The following is a 16612-nucleotide window of genomic DNA, read 5'->3' as shown; positions in this document are numbered from 1 at the left end:
GGAACTAAATCTTAGAGAACATCTCAGAGGTGATGTCATAATTCTTTATTCATGCTTTTTTGTTTTAAAAGTACCTCCAAAGCTGGTTTTCCGGGAGGAGATAACTGCATTGATACATAGCTTCCATCAGTAAGGTCTGACAGTCATTGGAATTGTTAATGGTAGTAATCAGCTAGTGAATTACATACAGAAATCTGTATGCCTGTGGTGTCCCTGTCCCAAATGAAAGGCTACATTCCTATAAGTGGTTGCTTTAACATTGAAAGAGGAATTAGGACTGTGGTGGGGAGAAAATGAGAAGCTGTTACTATTCTGAGAATTGGTTTGTGTTATTTCTGTAGCAAATTTTTCAGCAGATTTTCAGGAATTACAATGTATTTTTATTGACAAATCTTTCAAAGAAAAAGTCAAGTAATACTCCTCAACTCAATCACCACCACTGTACTGTATAATGGTAGAAGTTGAAAATTGTTGGAGCCACTGTCTTGGTAATGATTTTCAACACAGTTATTTTTTTTGCTTGTAGGTATGGCTAAATTGTATGGAAATTAAGTGCTGAAAGAATGAATTCTTAAAATCACCAAATTAGTACTTAATTTCAGGAAAACAAGAGGTTAATATTCTTGCATTACTAATATGTTCAGTTAGTAAGGAATTCTGTCAGTATTTCTATGGGGACATCAGTTTGCCACTAAAATAATTTCTTTCTGAAAAAACTGGAGACCCAGAGTTTTCTTGTTTGCTCTTGTCAATGTTGGATTCTGGCAGGTGGGGTTTGCTGGCTCTTCTGCTGGGGCACGTGAACCTGCTGTTTATTTGTAAAACTCTCCCCTTTACCCTTTTGAGAATGAAATGTGGTTCTGCTTTCATTCAATGTAGTCACCTGCTGTCAATTCTCCTAAGTGTTGTTGTGTTCTTCTTTCTACAAATTCTAAATTTGGTATTTTTGCAGTCAGTAGCTCAGTAAAAACTGGAAGGAAACAGACAAATTGTTGCTGAGTTCCTTTATGACTTCTGCAGAGCTGACAATTTGCAGCATTATAAATCCCATAGGCTTTAATCTCTGCTTATTTACTTCAGTTAATTATAACTAAGACTCATTACTGCTGAGTTTCCTGAGATTCTGTGATGTCTTCTGGAGTAACTGAGTTCTCAAGAGAAAAGTCAAGTGTAGGATTTGACTTCCAAGTTCTGGAATATGTTGGATAAATTGGAGTTGTTCATGGTATAACCAAGGCAGGTTATGTGACTGTAGCAGCCTCTTGTGTTACATCTGTAAACTACACTTCTGTCAGGTGAAGGCCATATGCTTTTTGACTGAAAAAAATTGATAGGGTAGGATTATGGGGATGACTACCTAACAGTGTGCAGTGCACAGCTGTTACATCAAAGAATGATAAAAGGTTCTGAACTTCCAGTTCTTGGTGAAATATTTTTGAGAATCTTGAAATGGTGATGCATTCCCAAAATCTCCAAACACCCCTCCAGACTGTACCTGCTGTTGGTACTGTAAGTAAATGATAACTTTTCAGTAATACTTCATTCTTCCATGAAGAAAAAATAACAATGTAGAAATATTTTCAAGTTAAAAATGTGCTTAGGTAGTTTGAGTTTGGCTCCTAAAGAAGTCCTATAAGAAGTATTTCTAATTTGGAGAAGTTCTGGAAAACTGTGTGACTTCAGGCCTGCCTGAGGTTGTTGAGAGGTCAGAGGTAGGTTGGAGTGTTTGTGAAGAACATAAAAAAAAAAATCATAAAAAAATAATTCAAAGCAGTGAAGTAGCTACTTAAATTTTATTCATGGTTTTGGTCATTATCAACTCAGTGAAGTTCAGTATGTCACATTTTTTGAAAAATCTGTTCTCGTTTTGTAACCTTAGATGTAGAGCTTCTCAGTATCATAGGCTATGTAGATAAAAGCAAATTATAAGAGGATATACAAAAGTGTTTTCTGTAAATTATAAAATGATTCCCCTTACCTGCTTCCTCTCTTATTCCTCTGTCAATCATGGTCAAAGTGTAAGCCATGAGTAGAGTAAAGGAATGTCAACAACAATGTATAAGCATTTCCGTGCTCTTGGAAAGAGGGGTGAGTATGGCAAATACTCAGGTAAGTGAAAAACATTCTTACAGCTCTCAAAAAAACCCCCCACAAAACATTAAAAATAACCATGGGGTTGTGCTGATCAGAGATGTATTCTTTTTAGGGTATGATTGAGAAGGCAAACAGAAGTCAGTTTCTTCTAAATTTATGTAGCTTTAAAATCTGTTGGAACTTGGATGAATAAGCATAATGTCACCCTTCTCTATAAAGTTGTTGCAGTTCTTTACTGGGCATAGGTTCTTGCTCTCAAAGTAAATTTAGAGTCTGTTCTTGCATCACACTGTGTCCTTCTGAAACTGTCTCCTTAGTCACAAAGGAAAGGTTGTTTTATGTGGTTAGGCTTTGATCCTGATTTAGTTTTTCATATCTGAAAGTACTACTAATTTCTTACTGCTATAAAATACAATTAGGCCTGCTTATGTGTATGTTTTGGTGTGTTCAGTAGCTTTAAGGATTGGGGCTTTAAGGAGGGCAAGGCACCTGTCATCAAGACATGGAACTGGGCTTGGTTTGAGTGCTAGTGACACCTGGGTGACTTCCAGGAGAAGGAGTAGACTTGGGTGGAACACATTTGAATGTAAGACTAATGTTTGAATTGCCAGTTGAAAATGAGAGGCTCTCAAGCACTTGCAGTAAAAGTTTCACTCTTCTACCCCTGACTTCCTTGGGTCCGCTCATCCCTGTTGCCTTGTGTGTGCACACTGTGTGTCAGCAGCCCCCTGATGCCTCAGGCACTCCAGCAGTGGACTTGGGCCTCCCCCTTACCCTCCAAAAGCTGTCTCCTCCAGTTGTTTCCCCCAGCTACTGGTTCCTAGGCCACTCCATGTGTCCGTGGGTACCCCTGCTAAAGCTCACATCCTCCTTTGCTGGCACCATGGACATGTGCGCCCCAGTGACCTGCTGCCATGAGGGCCCCCACTTGCTGCTGTGCAAACCTCTGTGTGCACAGAAGAGAGACCCTCACGCAGGAGGGTTGCAAAAGTCTAGTGAGACGACTGTCATCATGGGCGGCTTTTGCATTTCCATAGAGACCTTTGGTAGATTTTAAGTATACAGTTAGTTCATACTTGATTTGTTGGTCTTCAGAGTTACGGTAAACCATTGCTTTGGTAAGGACCGTGAAGGGGTAGTTGATCTCTGCTTTATATTAAACTAGGCATTGGATATCTTAAGAAATACGAGTCTGTGGATGAGGTTGTGCCTTTGAGTAATTATTAGTATACGTGTGAACCAGTATGCCTGTTAGCAGTTGCATTTGAAACAATGGGTGGATCCGTTGTGATGCTTCTGGAAGTCTGTGTCAGTGAAAACTTGTATTGGGGTTCTGAGAAAGGCAGGAAGCGAGAAGGCAGGCCTTGCTCATCTGCTGTTTGGAAGATTACAGGCCTAAGTAATGACTTCTTAAAACATACTGTTGTATACAACGTGTATGTGTATGTTGTATGTATGCTGGAGGTGTATTGTATTGCACTAGACCGTTTTAAGAATCAAGTAAACAAGATCAGGACGAAATTTTTTATATAGTCTTTTGGAAGAAGGGAATGCATAATAGAAGTTGACATTCAGGCTGTGAAAGTAAACATTTTGATAGTATAGTAATGAGTTGTTCATAACATTGTTATTGCATGTAATTGTGATCCTTTTAGAATTATATCTAAAGAGCAGAAAATACAAATGTTTTAGTACACTTTGAGTTTGATAGTTGATCAGCTGTGGTGATTTTTTTATGAGAGTGCTGTAAATACATAGCTCTGAGATGAGGTTTCAAGTGTCAGGAATGTAACCATTTTCTATTTTTACACTTGACCTCATTTCTATTTTCTTTTGCTAAAGGCAACAGGCCTGTGTTGTTCTGTTGCTGCTGAAAGCGAGTTTATTTAAATAACTGGAAATGTTTATGTGCAATAAGCTTTTGAACTTTAGCAGTAGCTGAACTAGTGAATATTTTGTCATGAGCCACATTTATCCTACTGAAAATTATATGGACTGTGACTTGATCTGCTTAAGACTTGCTGCAGAAACTGCATTTTTGGTAAGAGTTTAGGAGAATGTTTTAATTTGTGTACTAAACCTGCTTTGCATTTCATTCTAAAAGTGACTTTATTTTGTGATTTATTCTATAAGTGACTGTTTTGTGAAGGTGACGCTGAAGATAAAGGAGTATCATATTTTACTGTGTGATTTGCTATCTTCTGGCCACTACATACTAAATTATTAAGCATTTTCTTTCATGGAAAGACATAGATTGTTTTTAAAGATGTTGAAGATTTGGCTTGTCCTTTACATCAAGGTGTTTGCCTAGTTGTGGTATGGTCAGAATAACATTAAATTTTGCAGAAATGTTTGTATCACTTGTATGCCTTACTACTTTTCATACTGATTAAATAGGACTAGATATTCCAATTTTTTTTCCCCAACATCTTTACTGGCCTTCTCATTCTTAATGTTTGACTATTACAGCTTGTATAAAACTACTTGCAAGGAGTATTCTTTGTTAAATACTGTTGTATAAAGCTCTTTATCGTGGGAAAGAGTTTTGCTGCCTGGCCATTCTGTAACTCATTAATTCCTGTGAAATATGTGCACAGACAGCAATTTTTCTTCTGAAAAAACAGGTGCTTGATACAAACTCAGAGACTAACAGATATCTGTATATATCGAGCATCACTGATTTATATCAGTCTTATGAAGTCCTGATAGTTTAGTCTTGCTGTTGAACAAGCTGTTATTATCTGGTACCTGCTGTTCCTGTGGGTCTGTTAGGTCCTTTAGAGCAGCTTCTCTCTTTTTTCCCCTCTTTCTCCCAGGCAGCGTATGACAAAGCAGTACTCTTCCAGTTTATGCTTGACAGACTTAAAATAGTTATAACCTGGGAATACACAGAGCTGTCAGAATACTGAGTCCTTCAAGAAGAAGTGTACTATAAGGGGACTGTTTCTGGGTTGTTTCATGGACTCTGCTATCAGAGGAAGGGTAGGGGATTTTCCGTATTCTGTTGGGATGGTGGGTTAAGCTGACATCCTTTTGCTTATGATATGCTCTTGTGGAAATTTGACAGGTCATTGCAGCATCTTAGGCTTCTCGGAGATGAGGCCAATTTATGCAGTGTAATGCAAAAGAGCACCACTGAACTCTCTGGGCTGGTGGGGGAAGAGAAGTGATATTAATTGCTTTGATTTCTACAGTTGGTAGGATACTATAGAGAACACAATTAGGCCAGAGTTAGCATCCTCTCATAGAGGTAAACATACAACCTCTTGAGGTGTAATCACCAATTTCCATGTCTGACTGCTGATGATAAGCAGCAGACTGACAACTATGTCTTATTGACATACTACTTATCACCACAGGTTGTGAAAAAAGCACATCATGCTGCTCTGGTCCATCACTGGTACTGAAGTAATGTTTCCAGCAACTGTACAGTACCATTATTCCAGTTGCATCATACGATGCCATAGGCATCAGTCCTTGTAATTTTCATCAGGTATTCAGACACTACTTCTTAGCAGATAAGTGCTCTCTGAAATTGGGAAAATAATTTTTGAATAACTCTTTAGTTTTATAGACTTACAGGACTGATGTACAGCATTTTAGTTCTTTTGGTTTTCTGTAGCTATAGTACTAGCTTACAGCATCTTGCTGCTTTGAAAAATGATTTCTCAGAGCACTTAGAGCATTTTCTTATTCATCGTATGCTTCACCATATGAGGAAGACCTGATTGAGGGGCTGAAGCAACAACTGATTGAAATTTTAAAGCAAATACTGGCTAAACTAAAAAATACTGGCTAAACTGAAACTTTCAGTGAAATTGGATACTAGCAAATCCTGTTGAGAAAATGTTCCTGTGCTTGCTTCCAGTTTAAACTTTCTGTAATGTGAATGACTAGATTCAAAATATGGTTAGGTAAATCCCAAAGATCTCGTACATCTGAGGTGAGGGGTGGAGAGGAAAAAGTTTTGTGCAGATGATGGATAGTTTTTCCTAGCAATTAATCACTCACTACAACAGGGTAGTTGGACAGCTTTCCTGTTTCTCAGCAGGGTGTTTCTGCAGGAGATAATTAAGCAAGGTCAGCTGGTGGCCCAGGGGGTATTCTAGGATGTGAACACTGAAGCTGGGTCTGTGGTGACCATAGTGACAATTATCGAAGGATCATAAGCATAGCCCCGGATAAGACAGCATGGGTGAGGGCTTCCTATCTGAGGACATAGAGCTACTTTAGTACTTACTCTTTTGTTACAGATCTACAACTTCAGATTTCAGAAACTGACTTGCACTGTTTCAGCCCCGTACTGCAACCTGCACTGTTGGTTGACTGGTGAAAACACTGACCTCGTGTCTGTGTTTCTAAGTGGGCAGTGGGAATGCACGTGTGTGGTGCCACAGGTGGGGAAAGGTGTTTGAAGAAGAAACTTCTAAATCTTGCAATGGTTCAGCTTTGCAAACAGTGCTTTTTGTTTATTTTAAGTAGTAGTGAGAATTGAGTCAGGATGTGGTAGTAAACTGCACATTAAAAGCCCTCTTCAGGAAATAACGTGGGTTTTTTATTTGTTATGTGAAATAATGAATTTTATATTCTTTATCAGCATACTTGAAAACAGGCATGGCATACAGAACTGGTATATAGAAAATGCTTATTTTGGCATTCAAGCTTTGTTGTTGTGTGAAGAGGGTAGATAAAATTTCAGATTGGGGGGAAAAAATCCAGTATGGAAGAAAACATGGAAAAAGAAATGTATCCCAGTTCTAAGAAGGGGGAAAAAAATCTAGGTGGACAACCAACAAAACTAGGCTTGTTATTTAAAAAGTTTACAGGAACTGAAAATAAAAAGCAGAAAAAAGCCAAGAGGACAACTAGACATTCAGCAGGGTTGATCTGAAAATTATACAACCTTGTGTAATTATAAAGGTAACTTTATAATGAGATCTGTCCTGATGTCTGTCACTGCTTATAAATTTTTGCGGAGCCATAATCCTTACTGCATCTTACAAGAGAAGTGTGGTACTGTCTGTGGCATGTGGTGTGTTCAGGTGACTGGGGATGGAGGAAGACAATGAGACAATAAGGGCACACCTGGAGCCTTGTGTAAACATCTGTTGAAGGCCTGAGCAGGAGGATCAGGGTTTAAGCTTACAGCAGACTTGACAAACATTTTCTGCCCAAGTAGGTCAATGCAATTCAGGTTAAGTCAGTAGTTGTATCTGTTTACATTCATTTGGCTTAACTTTAATCCTGTGGTCTGTTCCTTGTTCCATTGCTATATTGCAAAGAACCTTGAAGTGTGCTTTGTGTGGAGTGTATTAAATTGGAGGACTGACTGTACTTGTTTCTGTTTAGCTCGAAAAGCTTGTTGAAACAATCGACTAAACAGTAGGTTAGGAGCGAATGTTTTTTGAGTGAGACAAATTTAATAGGCTTAAAATAAATAAATGATGGTATTTCCAATAGAATTTCCCTTAATTCACCAGGAAGTATGTTAGTATACCCTGAAAACAACTGTTTCCTTCCTTTCTAAATTATTTGGAATGAGAAAACAAATAGCTGTGGAAGAGAAGGCAGTTCAAGTAGCAGTTACTCTTCCCTGAACATCTAGATTTTTTCATTTTATTGTAGTTTAGCAACAAGGCACATGTATAAAAGTTTCAAAAATGTGTGTGAAGAATTCAGTGTGAAATACCCACGTCCCACAGTTTGTTCTTGTTCTTGATGTCACCTGTTACAGTCACCTCCAGCTCACAGTTCACATTTTGGCTTTCTTCAGTCTTTGCATGGCGAAATTTACCATTTCTTTTTCCCTTTCAGATAGTAATCAACCATTCTGTGTTTTTGTGAGGTTCTGCTGAAATCTTAGATTCAGCTCTGCGGTTGGGAGTTGAATTTCCTCCTACTGTGGCACTTGCACAATCTTTGGTAAGAAAGGGAAAGCTGGACAAAAAATGGGGTCCTTTGGTTTTAGGAGTTACTGGGTGGGACAAGAACAGGCAAAATAAGATCTCAAGTTCATTACAGCTGTAGGAGTGGCAGAAACTTAGAAGTAGGTCTAACAACTGAAACTGAGTGAACTGAAACTGTAAAACAGACTTTTTTCAGGCTCTTATGTCATGTGTGGTTAATTCCTTCCTATTGACAGTCACAGAACATTCCTTGTTAGGTAAACTCAACAGCTGGCTCCTGTGTCTACTTTTATGAATACTTGTGTGGGTTACTGTCACCTTTTCTTTTCTCTGTGTGCTGCTCTTCCCAAGAAAAGGGGGGAAGGTTCACCAAGCAACTTTGCATGCCCACTGTGGCTTGCAAGGAATGCACCACAGTCTGAATTTGATATGGTGTGGGATTGTCAGGGATGATATGCTAATGTAAATAGGACTTTCTCAGAATGCGTTGGTTCTGAGGAGCAGACTTGAAAATATGGGTGATCACATCTGTTATGCTGTTCATGTTGTTTTTCTAGGCTAAAATAACATATTTTAAGGAAGTCACCTATGTGGGGTCAGGATATGCCAATATTACAAGGTACTAATATGTAACATTTGATGTTGTATGGACTTAGAAAAGGCAAGAATTTATCTACTGAATTAACTGGATGCCTTGCTAGTGTGGTATCCAGTCTGTTTTAAGTAAAGCATGCAGTCCTTACTGATGTGAAGAATGAACTTAAAAAGCAAAAAAAAAAAAAAAAAAAAAAAATTAGCTTCTGAAATGTGCAAAATTTGTGTCCGTTTGAGAACTGGCAAACAGATCTTGACAAAGCTTGCATTCATTTACTAACTTCTCAGATAATAGTTTGTGGATAAGAAGTCTAAGAATTAAAATACACTGAACCAGTTAACACTTCTTAGATTCTCATAGCCCAAGAATCTGTTTGTTTAATGTGACAATATTTAAAAAAAAAAAAAGCTTCAACCCAAGCTCTTTATGATAAGGAATTACAGTAAAAATTGGTTATAAGTTAGGTCAGATACAGGTCAGAGGTGGTGTGATACAGTTGTGTGGAGTTTTACAGAAATTGAAAATTGTGATATTTTTATTTGTGGATAAGAGAAGAAAATGCAAAATTGTTCCAATTTGTAAAAATACATTCATAAATAGTGTATAATGAGAAACATTTTAATTGGTTTTAATCAGTGCATGGACTTTTATTAAGACTTCATTGTAATTCTAATTCCTAAACTACAATTTCTGTTGGCTGCTGTATTCCAGAGGCTTAGACAATGGCTGCATTTTGTTAATTTTACGCACCTTTCTTCTGTAACTTCTGTAACTCTTTGTAAAACAGGCATTACAATGATACTTACGCTTTGTCTCTGCAGGTGTTGCAATTTAGGATTGCTGAGCTTCACAGGATGCTTTCTGTAAGCTTTGTGGAGTGTAGCTACATAGAATGTTTTTATCATTGCATGTTCTGCTGTGCTTATTTTGGTCCTGGGTCAGCAGTCACAAGGAACCTTGGACTGACTTGCCTTTTTCCTCTAGCCTCTACTAAAATAGCTTGTGGGGTGGCTTCTTTTGTATATTTAAAATTACAGAAAGTTTATCTGACTTCACACATCTCTTGCCTCTGTTAGAAGCAAGTCATTTCACCTTCACAAGGCAAAATCTTACATAAAAGCATTGGAAGGAAGTATGTTATGCCTTGACAGAATATTTCTCCACAGCACAGGAAGTCATTTTTCATGAAAAGATATACTTCATTTTCTTTAACTTAAGGTGTTTGTTCATGGGTGTCATCAGCAGAAATTCTGGTGATACTGCATTAACTAACTGTAGGTATCAAAGAATCCCAAGAACATAAAATCAGAAAATACCTAAATAAATTTTGTTTTAGTTTATTGAGTATCTTGAAATTGTAAACTATTATTTACAGGGAAAAAATATTATGTGAAACTGAAGACACTGATAGAAACTCTACAAAGCTTTATTTTAAGTTGAAAGAACAGGCTTTTTCCTTCTGAGCAGTTTCATAGTGCCTGCTCACCCGTGGAGTATAAATAGTTAGTGAAGTTCTCCACCTGCTGGCTTGAGGTAGTGAATGCATTCTGCAGGTAGGGCTGGGAGTGGTGTTTCTATCTCAAATGTAGCCAGCTGCATTAATCTTCAAAAACTTGATTCTTACTTGATTCTTTTAGTTATAATTCTTTCTAAACATATCCATCGAGACGATCACAATGCTCTTAGGGTAAAGGGAAGGCAAAAACTTATGTTTTTGTCACTAGATTTTCACTTGCTATACTAGTTTTGGCTGGGACACAGTTAATTTTCTTCATGGTAGTAGCTCATTTGATGCTGTTTTGTGGGGGGTGTGATGAGAACAGTGTCAATAAAACTGATGTTTTGCCTTACATTGAGTTGTTTACACAAGATCAAGGTTTTCCCTGCTTCTCTCACCACCTGGCCAGCGAGCAGGCTGGGGGTGCATTTGTGTATCCTACCAATGGATGTTTGTATCTTGAACATGTAGTCTTTCAGCTGAAACAGTTCCACTTGGTATTCATTCTTCTTCTGTTAAACTCCGAGTTGTTTTTCCCTTTCCTCACCAAGTAACACTGCTTGAAATAAAATTTGAATCCTCAGGTTAGTAAGTGTGGATTTACTTCTGGATTTCACGAGTCTGTAAGTCTCATTTCCTTAAGAAGTTACAGTGAATAGCTTCAAGCAATGCTTTCTTAGGTTTAGCTCTCCTTTGCAGAGCTTCACCATTCTGATCCTCTTAGTGCTCCAGGAAGCACAGATCTTGCATACTGGTGGTTGGGGAACACACCAAATTAGAAGTTGGTCATAGTTTGTGGAGATTTTCATTAGGCTTCGTGGAAAGGCTTATGAGTACAGTTTTGATACAGACCTGTTATATGGAAGACGATTCATTAGTGTAAGAAGGATTTTCATTTAAAGTATTGAACCATAAATTCCGTGGCAATGATCCCCACAATCTGTTTATGAATCTGCTTCATTCTGGTGACTGGTATCTTTGGTATCTTGATTGTGCCTGAGAATTACTTACTGCCTAATTTGTACGAAACAGGAATTTGCTGAATTGTATTGGAGTAATCTCAGACAAAAGATTCATCTTTTAAAAAAGAACGCTCAGTGAAATACACACATTTGAAGAAGCAGGTGGATTTGTATTAAAATGGTGGTACTTAATGCAATTAAAGAGAGTGAGTGTTTCTTCGTGTTTTTTCAAGTATCACGTACTTGAAGTCATTCACGCTGGTGGTAGAATGCCCCTATTTTGTAGAAACTAACGGGATAATGGCTTTGTTTGTGGCATTTAGAAATAAAGCACCGAAGGTGGCAGTTGCTTATATTTGTTGTCATGTTTTGTCTAACATACTACTTGTTACTGTACAGTTGGAATGATACTTTTGGGAACGAACTAGTCTGTCTTCTGTATTGTAAGCCAATATTTTTCTTGAGAAAAGTCTACCAAGTGTTGGGAAAAACAACTTGTGTTCATACTTGAATTGTGTATTGTTAGATGTATGGTTAAAACAAAACACAAAGCTGGGGGAAGGAAAGGAGGGAAGTGAGATAACATAGCAGCATATGGACCAAGATTCTTTGGGTTTTGTTCTTTTGGCTAAGGTGACTTTTTAATTAATATTAACAACTAGCTCGCTGTGGTTACTCTATTAGTCTAGTACTGATGGATTGAAATCTTTCCTTTCCAGTACTCTTACTATTTTGCTGATAATTCATGTAAAAATCAAAACATTAACATCTGGCTTTTATTTAATTTAGCGGTTAATTATGTAATAATGCAGATAAAATACTGCTCTGAAGGAATTATTTTGAAGAGAATATGTGGTGTGGAATTCACAAAACTTTCTAGTTACTTAAAAGCCAGCAAGATGAGAGGTTTTAGGTACTTCAGGAAATGGTACTCCTTTAGTGCATATGGGAGGCATAAGGAGGATCTCAGAACCGTTCCTGGTGCTGGATCCAGACCAGAACAATGTGTGGTTGTCAACACTAGTATTCTGATTCGATTCAACTCCAAAGTGAGTATCTGAAATGCGTCTCACGGTCATCACAAATCACCTGGCTTTGTCTCCCACTGCAGGGTGATTTCAGAGCATGTAAACTCAGCTCCTTTTAAACATAAGGAAGTTGATGTATGCTCCAACTGCTGTTGGACATCTAGTCCTCTGAATGGGTCTAGATCTATTCCAAAGACAGCTGTTGTCCCCACAAATCTATGTAGTAATGGGTGAGAGGCTGTTAGTGTTTTCGTCGTCTGTATAAACTCTTGTGTTGCTTGCTAATGCAGACAGGCAGTGTTGACATATTAAAGCTAAGCTGAAGAGCAGTGGATTGAGGTGGCATGAATTTGAAGGGCAGATTTTTTTTATGAAATAAACTGTCCAGTCTATAATGGCTTTGCTTGGTGAAGTGGTCCAGTACTAATGATGTTTTATCACCCTTTAATCATTGTTGATTTGTTTCTCTTGGAAACTCAAGTTATGTAAACATCTTTTTTTCCAGGATTCATTTGTGATGTGCTTTTGAAAGAAGAACCAAGAATCCATTACATACTTAATGCTTTTTGGAAAACCCCTCCTGATGTATTTTGCAAACTAATTGAATCACCATAGAAATTCAGCATGGGAGGAGCTGTGAGTGCTGGAGAAGACAATGATGACTTAATTGATAACTTGAAAGAAGCTCAGTATATTCGCACTGAGAGTGTGGAGCAAGCCTTCAGAGCAATTGATCGTGGTGATTATTATCTGGAAGGATACAGGGACAATGCTTACAAAGACTTGGCCTGGAAGCATGGAAATATACATTTGTCAGCTCCTTGCATTTATTCTGAAGTCATGGAAGCTCTGAAGCTTCAACCTGGATTGTCTTTTCTAAATCTGGGTAGTGGAACCGGATATTTGAGTACAATGGTGGGATTAATACTAGGTAACTTTGAATTTTTTAATACATCGTTTCTGCATATCTTTTGTACACTTTACAGGGCCTGTACAATCTTTGTCTTCAAAATATAGTCCTATACTTAAAACAGTGTGTTTGTGCTTTTACAATATGATAGGTTATCTCTACAAGCTGTTCCATGACATTTCATGGAATGTCTTGGAAGGTGCAATTATTCATGTTTGTCTTTTTCTATAGCCTAAAATTTCAATTTGAGAGAAAGGAAACAGTATTTTTTTTTGCATAAAATGGAAAAGCATAGAGGAACAATTTGAGTGCTAAAATTTTAGTTTGCATTTTTACCATATTTATGCCCTTATTTTACGTTGTTTTGATTTTTTTTTCTGTTTATCCAAAAAAGTAAATGGTGAAGGCTTATCTCTTGGAGAAACTTCACTGAAAAATAAGTCTTCATGAGCATGCAGACAGCTTTCTCAAGATGTGTTTGTTGAATCATTTTGTTGTATTTAATCAGTTCTGGGATGTAGACTTCAGATCTGCAGAGATTAAGCAGTTTTTAGGTTTTAAAAGCTATTTTACTTAGTACTGTTCTTTATTCTGTCCTCAAATACACTTCCTGTATGGAGAACAGATAAAATGAGAAATCATTGTAAAATTTTAAATTGAACCAACCTACCTTAGAGAAAAGTGCTTTTAATTCCCAAACCCTGTATGATACTTAATATAGAATGTGTGCTAGCAAATCAGTTGTTTTTTTACAAATTCTGTTATATAAGATAACTACTTTAGAATATACCTTTCACAGGTGTAATTTTAATGACTATTAAATGGAGTTTTGTGTATTTCTTTGGTTGCAGCAAACTTGGTAACGGGTGGTACGGTTTTGGGGTATGTTGGTGTATGCACAAAGCTGAGGTGTGAAGAGTTGGTTTATTTATCTCAGTTTTTGTCATTCCTTCTCAGTGATTAAAAAGTAGAAATTACCACTAATACATATATAACAAACTTCATTTGTTGGCATCTCTGACGGTCTTTTATTGCAATTAAGTTCATTGGCAAACTTACATTCTCTTGTGCAAACAAATGATGTTCATTCACAGGTTTAAAAAAAAAAAGTTAAAACCAAAGATACCTACTCTATTAGAGTGACTTTGTCACTTTTGAGTGTTTCTATTTATGAAAAAATGTATTTTAATTAGGAATATTTTAAGTTCAGTTCTTTTTTCTAAAATGGGTGCTAAGAGTAGCGTGCAATAGTAATCATCCATTTCTCTGTGTAGTTAAGCTTTGCTTTTTTATTATTCTTTCTGGACTTTGTTTAAAAGTATGATATTGGATCATATATATTGCACCTGTATCTGTGTACTTAACCTGTTATGAATGGCTATTGGTTGCTTGTTGAATGCTCCTGGGTTCAATCTTATCAAGCAGAATCCTTGTCCTTCAGAGTATTGTATGTGGAGTTGAAGAAATAAGAAAGGAAAAGACTTGTCTTCTGTAGAGGGTGAGATTGGCTGACAGCCCCAAGGAAAATAGTTACACTACAGATGTTTCCACATTGCCAGCTCAGGTGCTGATACCTCTCCAGCAGCACCAAGGAGCCTGTAGCAGTTAGTGCTACAGTGACAAAAGCAGGATTTCCATAGCTATGTAGTTCTTCATTTTCTTACTTTCTGCTTCTTTTGATAAAAATCACTAGTTACAATAATTATTTCGTTTGTTTTAAGCAAAGGAACAGCAGCTTTTATAGAGGAGTAGAAATAATATAGAAGGAAAGGAGTATGCTTCTGATAAATATAAAGCATGGATATTTTTAAAAGCCCATGTTTTTAAACCAATTTCAGTGTGTAGTATAACAGGGAACCATGTGTTCTTTGACAGTAGTTGGACATCTTTCAATTTGACAATATAGCGAGTGTATTTTTGCCATGCTGACAGCGTCAAAATTAAATAGATGAAATTAGTGAGTTGAAACTGGTGAACATTTGCAAATATAGTGACATATTTAAAAAAAAATAAAGCCACTCCATAGAGATTAACTGTTGCTACCATTAAAATATAAATGTAGTTCAAACTGGGTGATAGAATTGTTTCCAATTATCGTGGAAGAGACCAGCTGACTTTGGAGAGTAACAGAGGAGTTGGTTTCACTTTTTTAGATTAGCTGACTCTTTGGCTTTTGACTTTACTGGTGAAAGAATAGAATCTATATCTTTTATTTCTGTTTAGATTAGTGTTATTGTGGTGTATCCTGATGTGGTGTATATATTACATTCACAGATTTAATTTGAAACTTGGAATAACCAGCATGTACAGCTCTTTAGTTCTTTGGTTTGTTAAAGCTGAGTTTTGAAAGGAACACGTGTGAGTTTTGGGACAAGTGGCACTTTGTAGTTAAGAGGCCAAAAGGAATGACAATTTTAATAAAAAGAAAACTTGCATTAGATGCTGCAGTGTCTCATGGAAGTGTAACTGCTGGTTAGGAATGTCATAGTCTATAACAGTGCAAGGGAACATTAAATAAACACCTTGAAAGATGACCTATGCTAATGCTTCTCAGTGTGATAGATAATAAACCAAATTTAAAATTGGTGTGAATGTCAACAGGAGGTACATGTTTCTACAAGTTCAAAGTACATCCCTTGGATGATATACCTACCTCTTGGCTGATGTTGGAGAGGTCTTAAGAGCAGCACATATAGTAATCTATTGTTTGGTACTTTACCTAATAGAAAATATTCTAAACTGCATTAAAAATTGCGATTATTAATCAACTTAGTAGCATATACTAGGGTTTTTTTACTGCAGAAAATGTTTTCTCAGTAACCCTAGGTCTGTTTGTTTTTCATCAGTGTCCAAGAAAAGACATTTTACTCAATTTTATTGGAAATAAATAGTGAAATATTTAGGTGAGATTTAGAATGCAGTAGAGGATTTAAATGTAAGTTTTGCCTAATGCTATTGATGTTTGCTTTCTTTCTTTTCTTCCCCTTTTATCTTCCTTTTCCAATTCTGTGTTTCCATGACTGAAGTCTGTGGGCTGTTGAATACATGTTAAATATAGAATCCCCACAGCAAATGTGACTATTTGATTCGGAGTCTTTCCTGTTGTAGATAATAGTCATAAAACTATCTCATGATTTCTTTTTGTTCCTAAAAAAAAAAAAAAAAAAAACTTCTGGCCCACAAATTACCTTGGAAATATACTTGGATTTGATTGCAGGAAAGCAGTATTGCAACTGTAATGGTATTGTGAGGAATGAACATAATGTAAGTCAATTGCAGTATTCTAAGTGGAAGATAATTACTGTGAGTAAATCGGGAGTAAGCTTCTGATTTAGGAACTTGATAAATACAAGAACCAATGTAGATGAATATAATACAAAATCTCTCTGAATTCTTAGGAACTGAGAAGTCTACGATAAGAAAACCTTTCAAAATTTGAATAACAAAATAGACTAAATTATAATTTGAATTTGTTGTCTTCCAGCTATATATTGAAAAGGAAGTTGCTCAGACTGTCCTACACGTAGTCAAGATTTTCTGCATCCTTATGATGAAAGTCGGTTGTACAAAATTGTTTTGCCACGGTTCTGTCCTTGTTTTTTTGATCCTTTGCCCTTTT

At 36.8% G+C, this 16612-nt stretch overlaps 1 protein-coding gene across 6 annotated transcripts in view; it reads left to right on the top strand.

Annotated features, from left to right (window-relative positions):
* PCMTD1 (protein-L-isoaspartate (D-aspartate) O-methyltransferase domain containing 1) overlaps window positions 1-16612 on the top strand; it is a 41697-nt gene that overhangs the window by 6120 nt on the left and 18965 nt on the right. For 3 of the 6 annotated variants that reach the window (XM_080578722.1, XM_080578723.1, XM_080578725.1), the window contains one exon: window positions 12589-13014. The exons of 2 other annotated variants lie outside the window; for them this stretch is intronic. In XM_080578722.1, coding sequence (XP_080434848.1) covers window positions 12708-13014 — 307 coding nt within the window. In that variant the 5' untranslated portion in view covers window positions 12589-12707. Of the gene's footprint in view, window positions 1-7992; window positions 8017-12588; window positions 13015-16612 lie in introns of those variants that run through there. One more of the 6 variants, XM_080578724.1, reaches the window with a different exon arrangement.

This window comes from Anser brachyrhynchus, assembly GCF_964034855.1.
Source record: "Anser brachyrhynchus genome assembly, chromosome: 2".
NCBI lineage: Eukaryota > Metazoa > Chordata > Aves > Anseriformes > Anatidae > Anser > Anser brachyrhynchus.
This window is presented reverse-complemented; position numbering and strand designations above follow the sequence as displayed.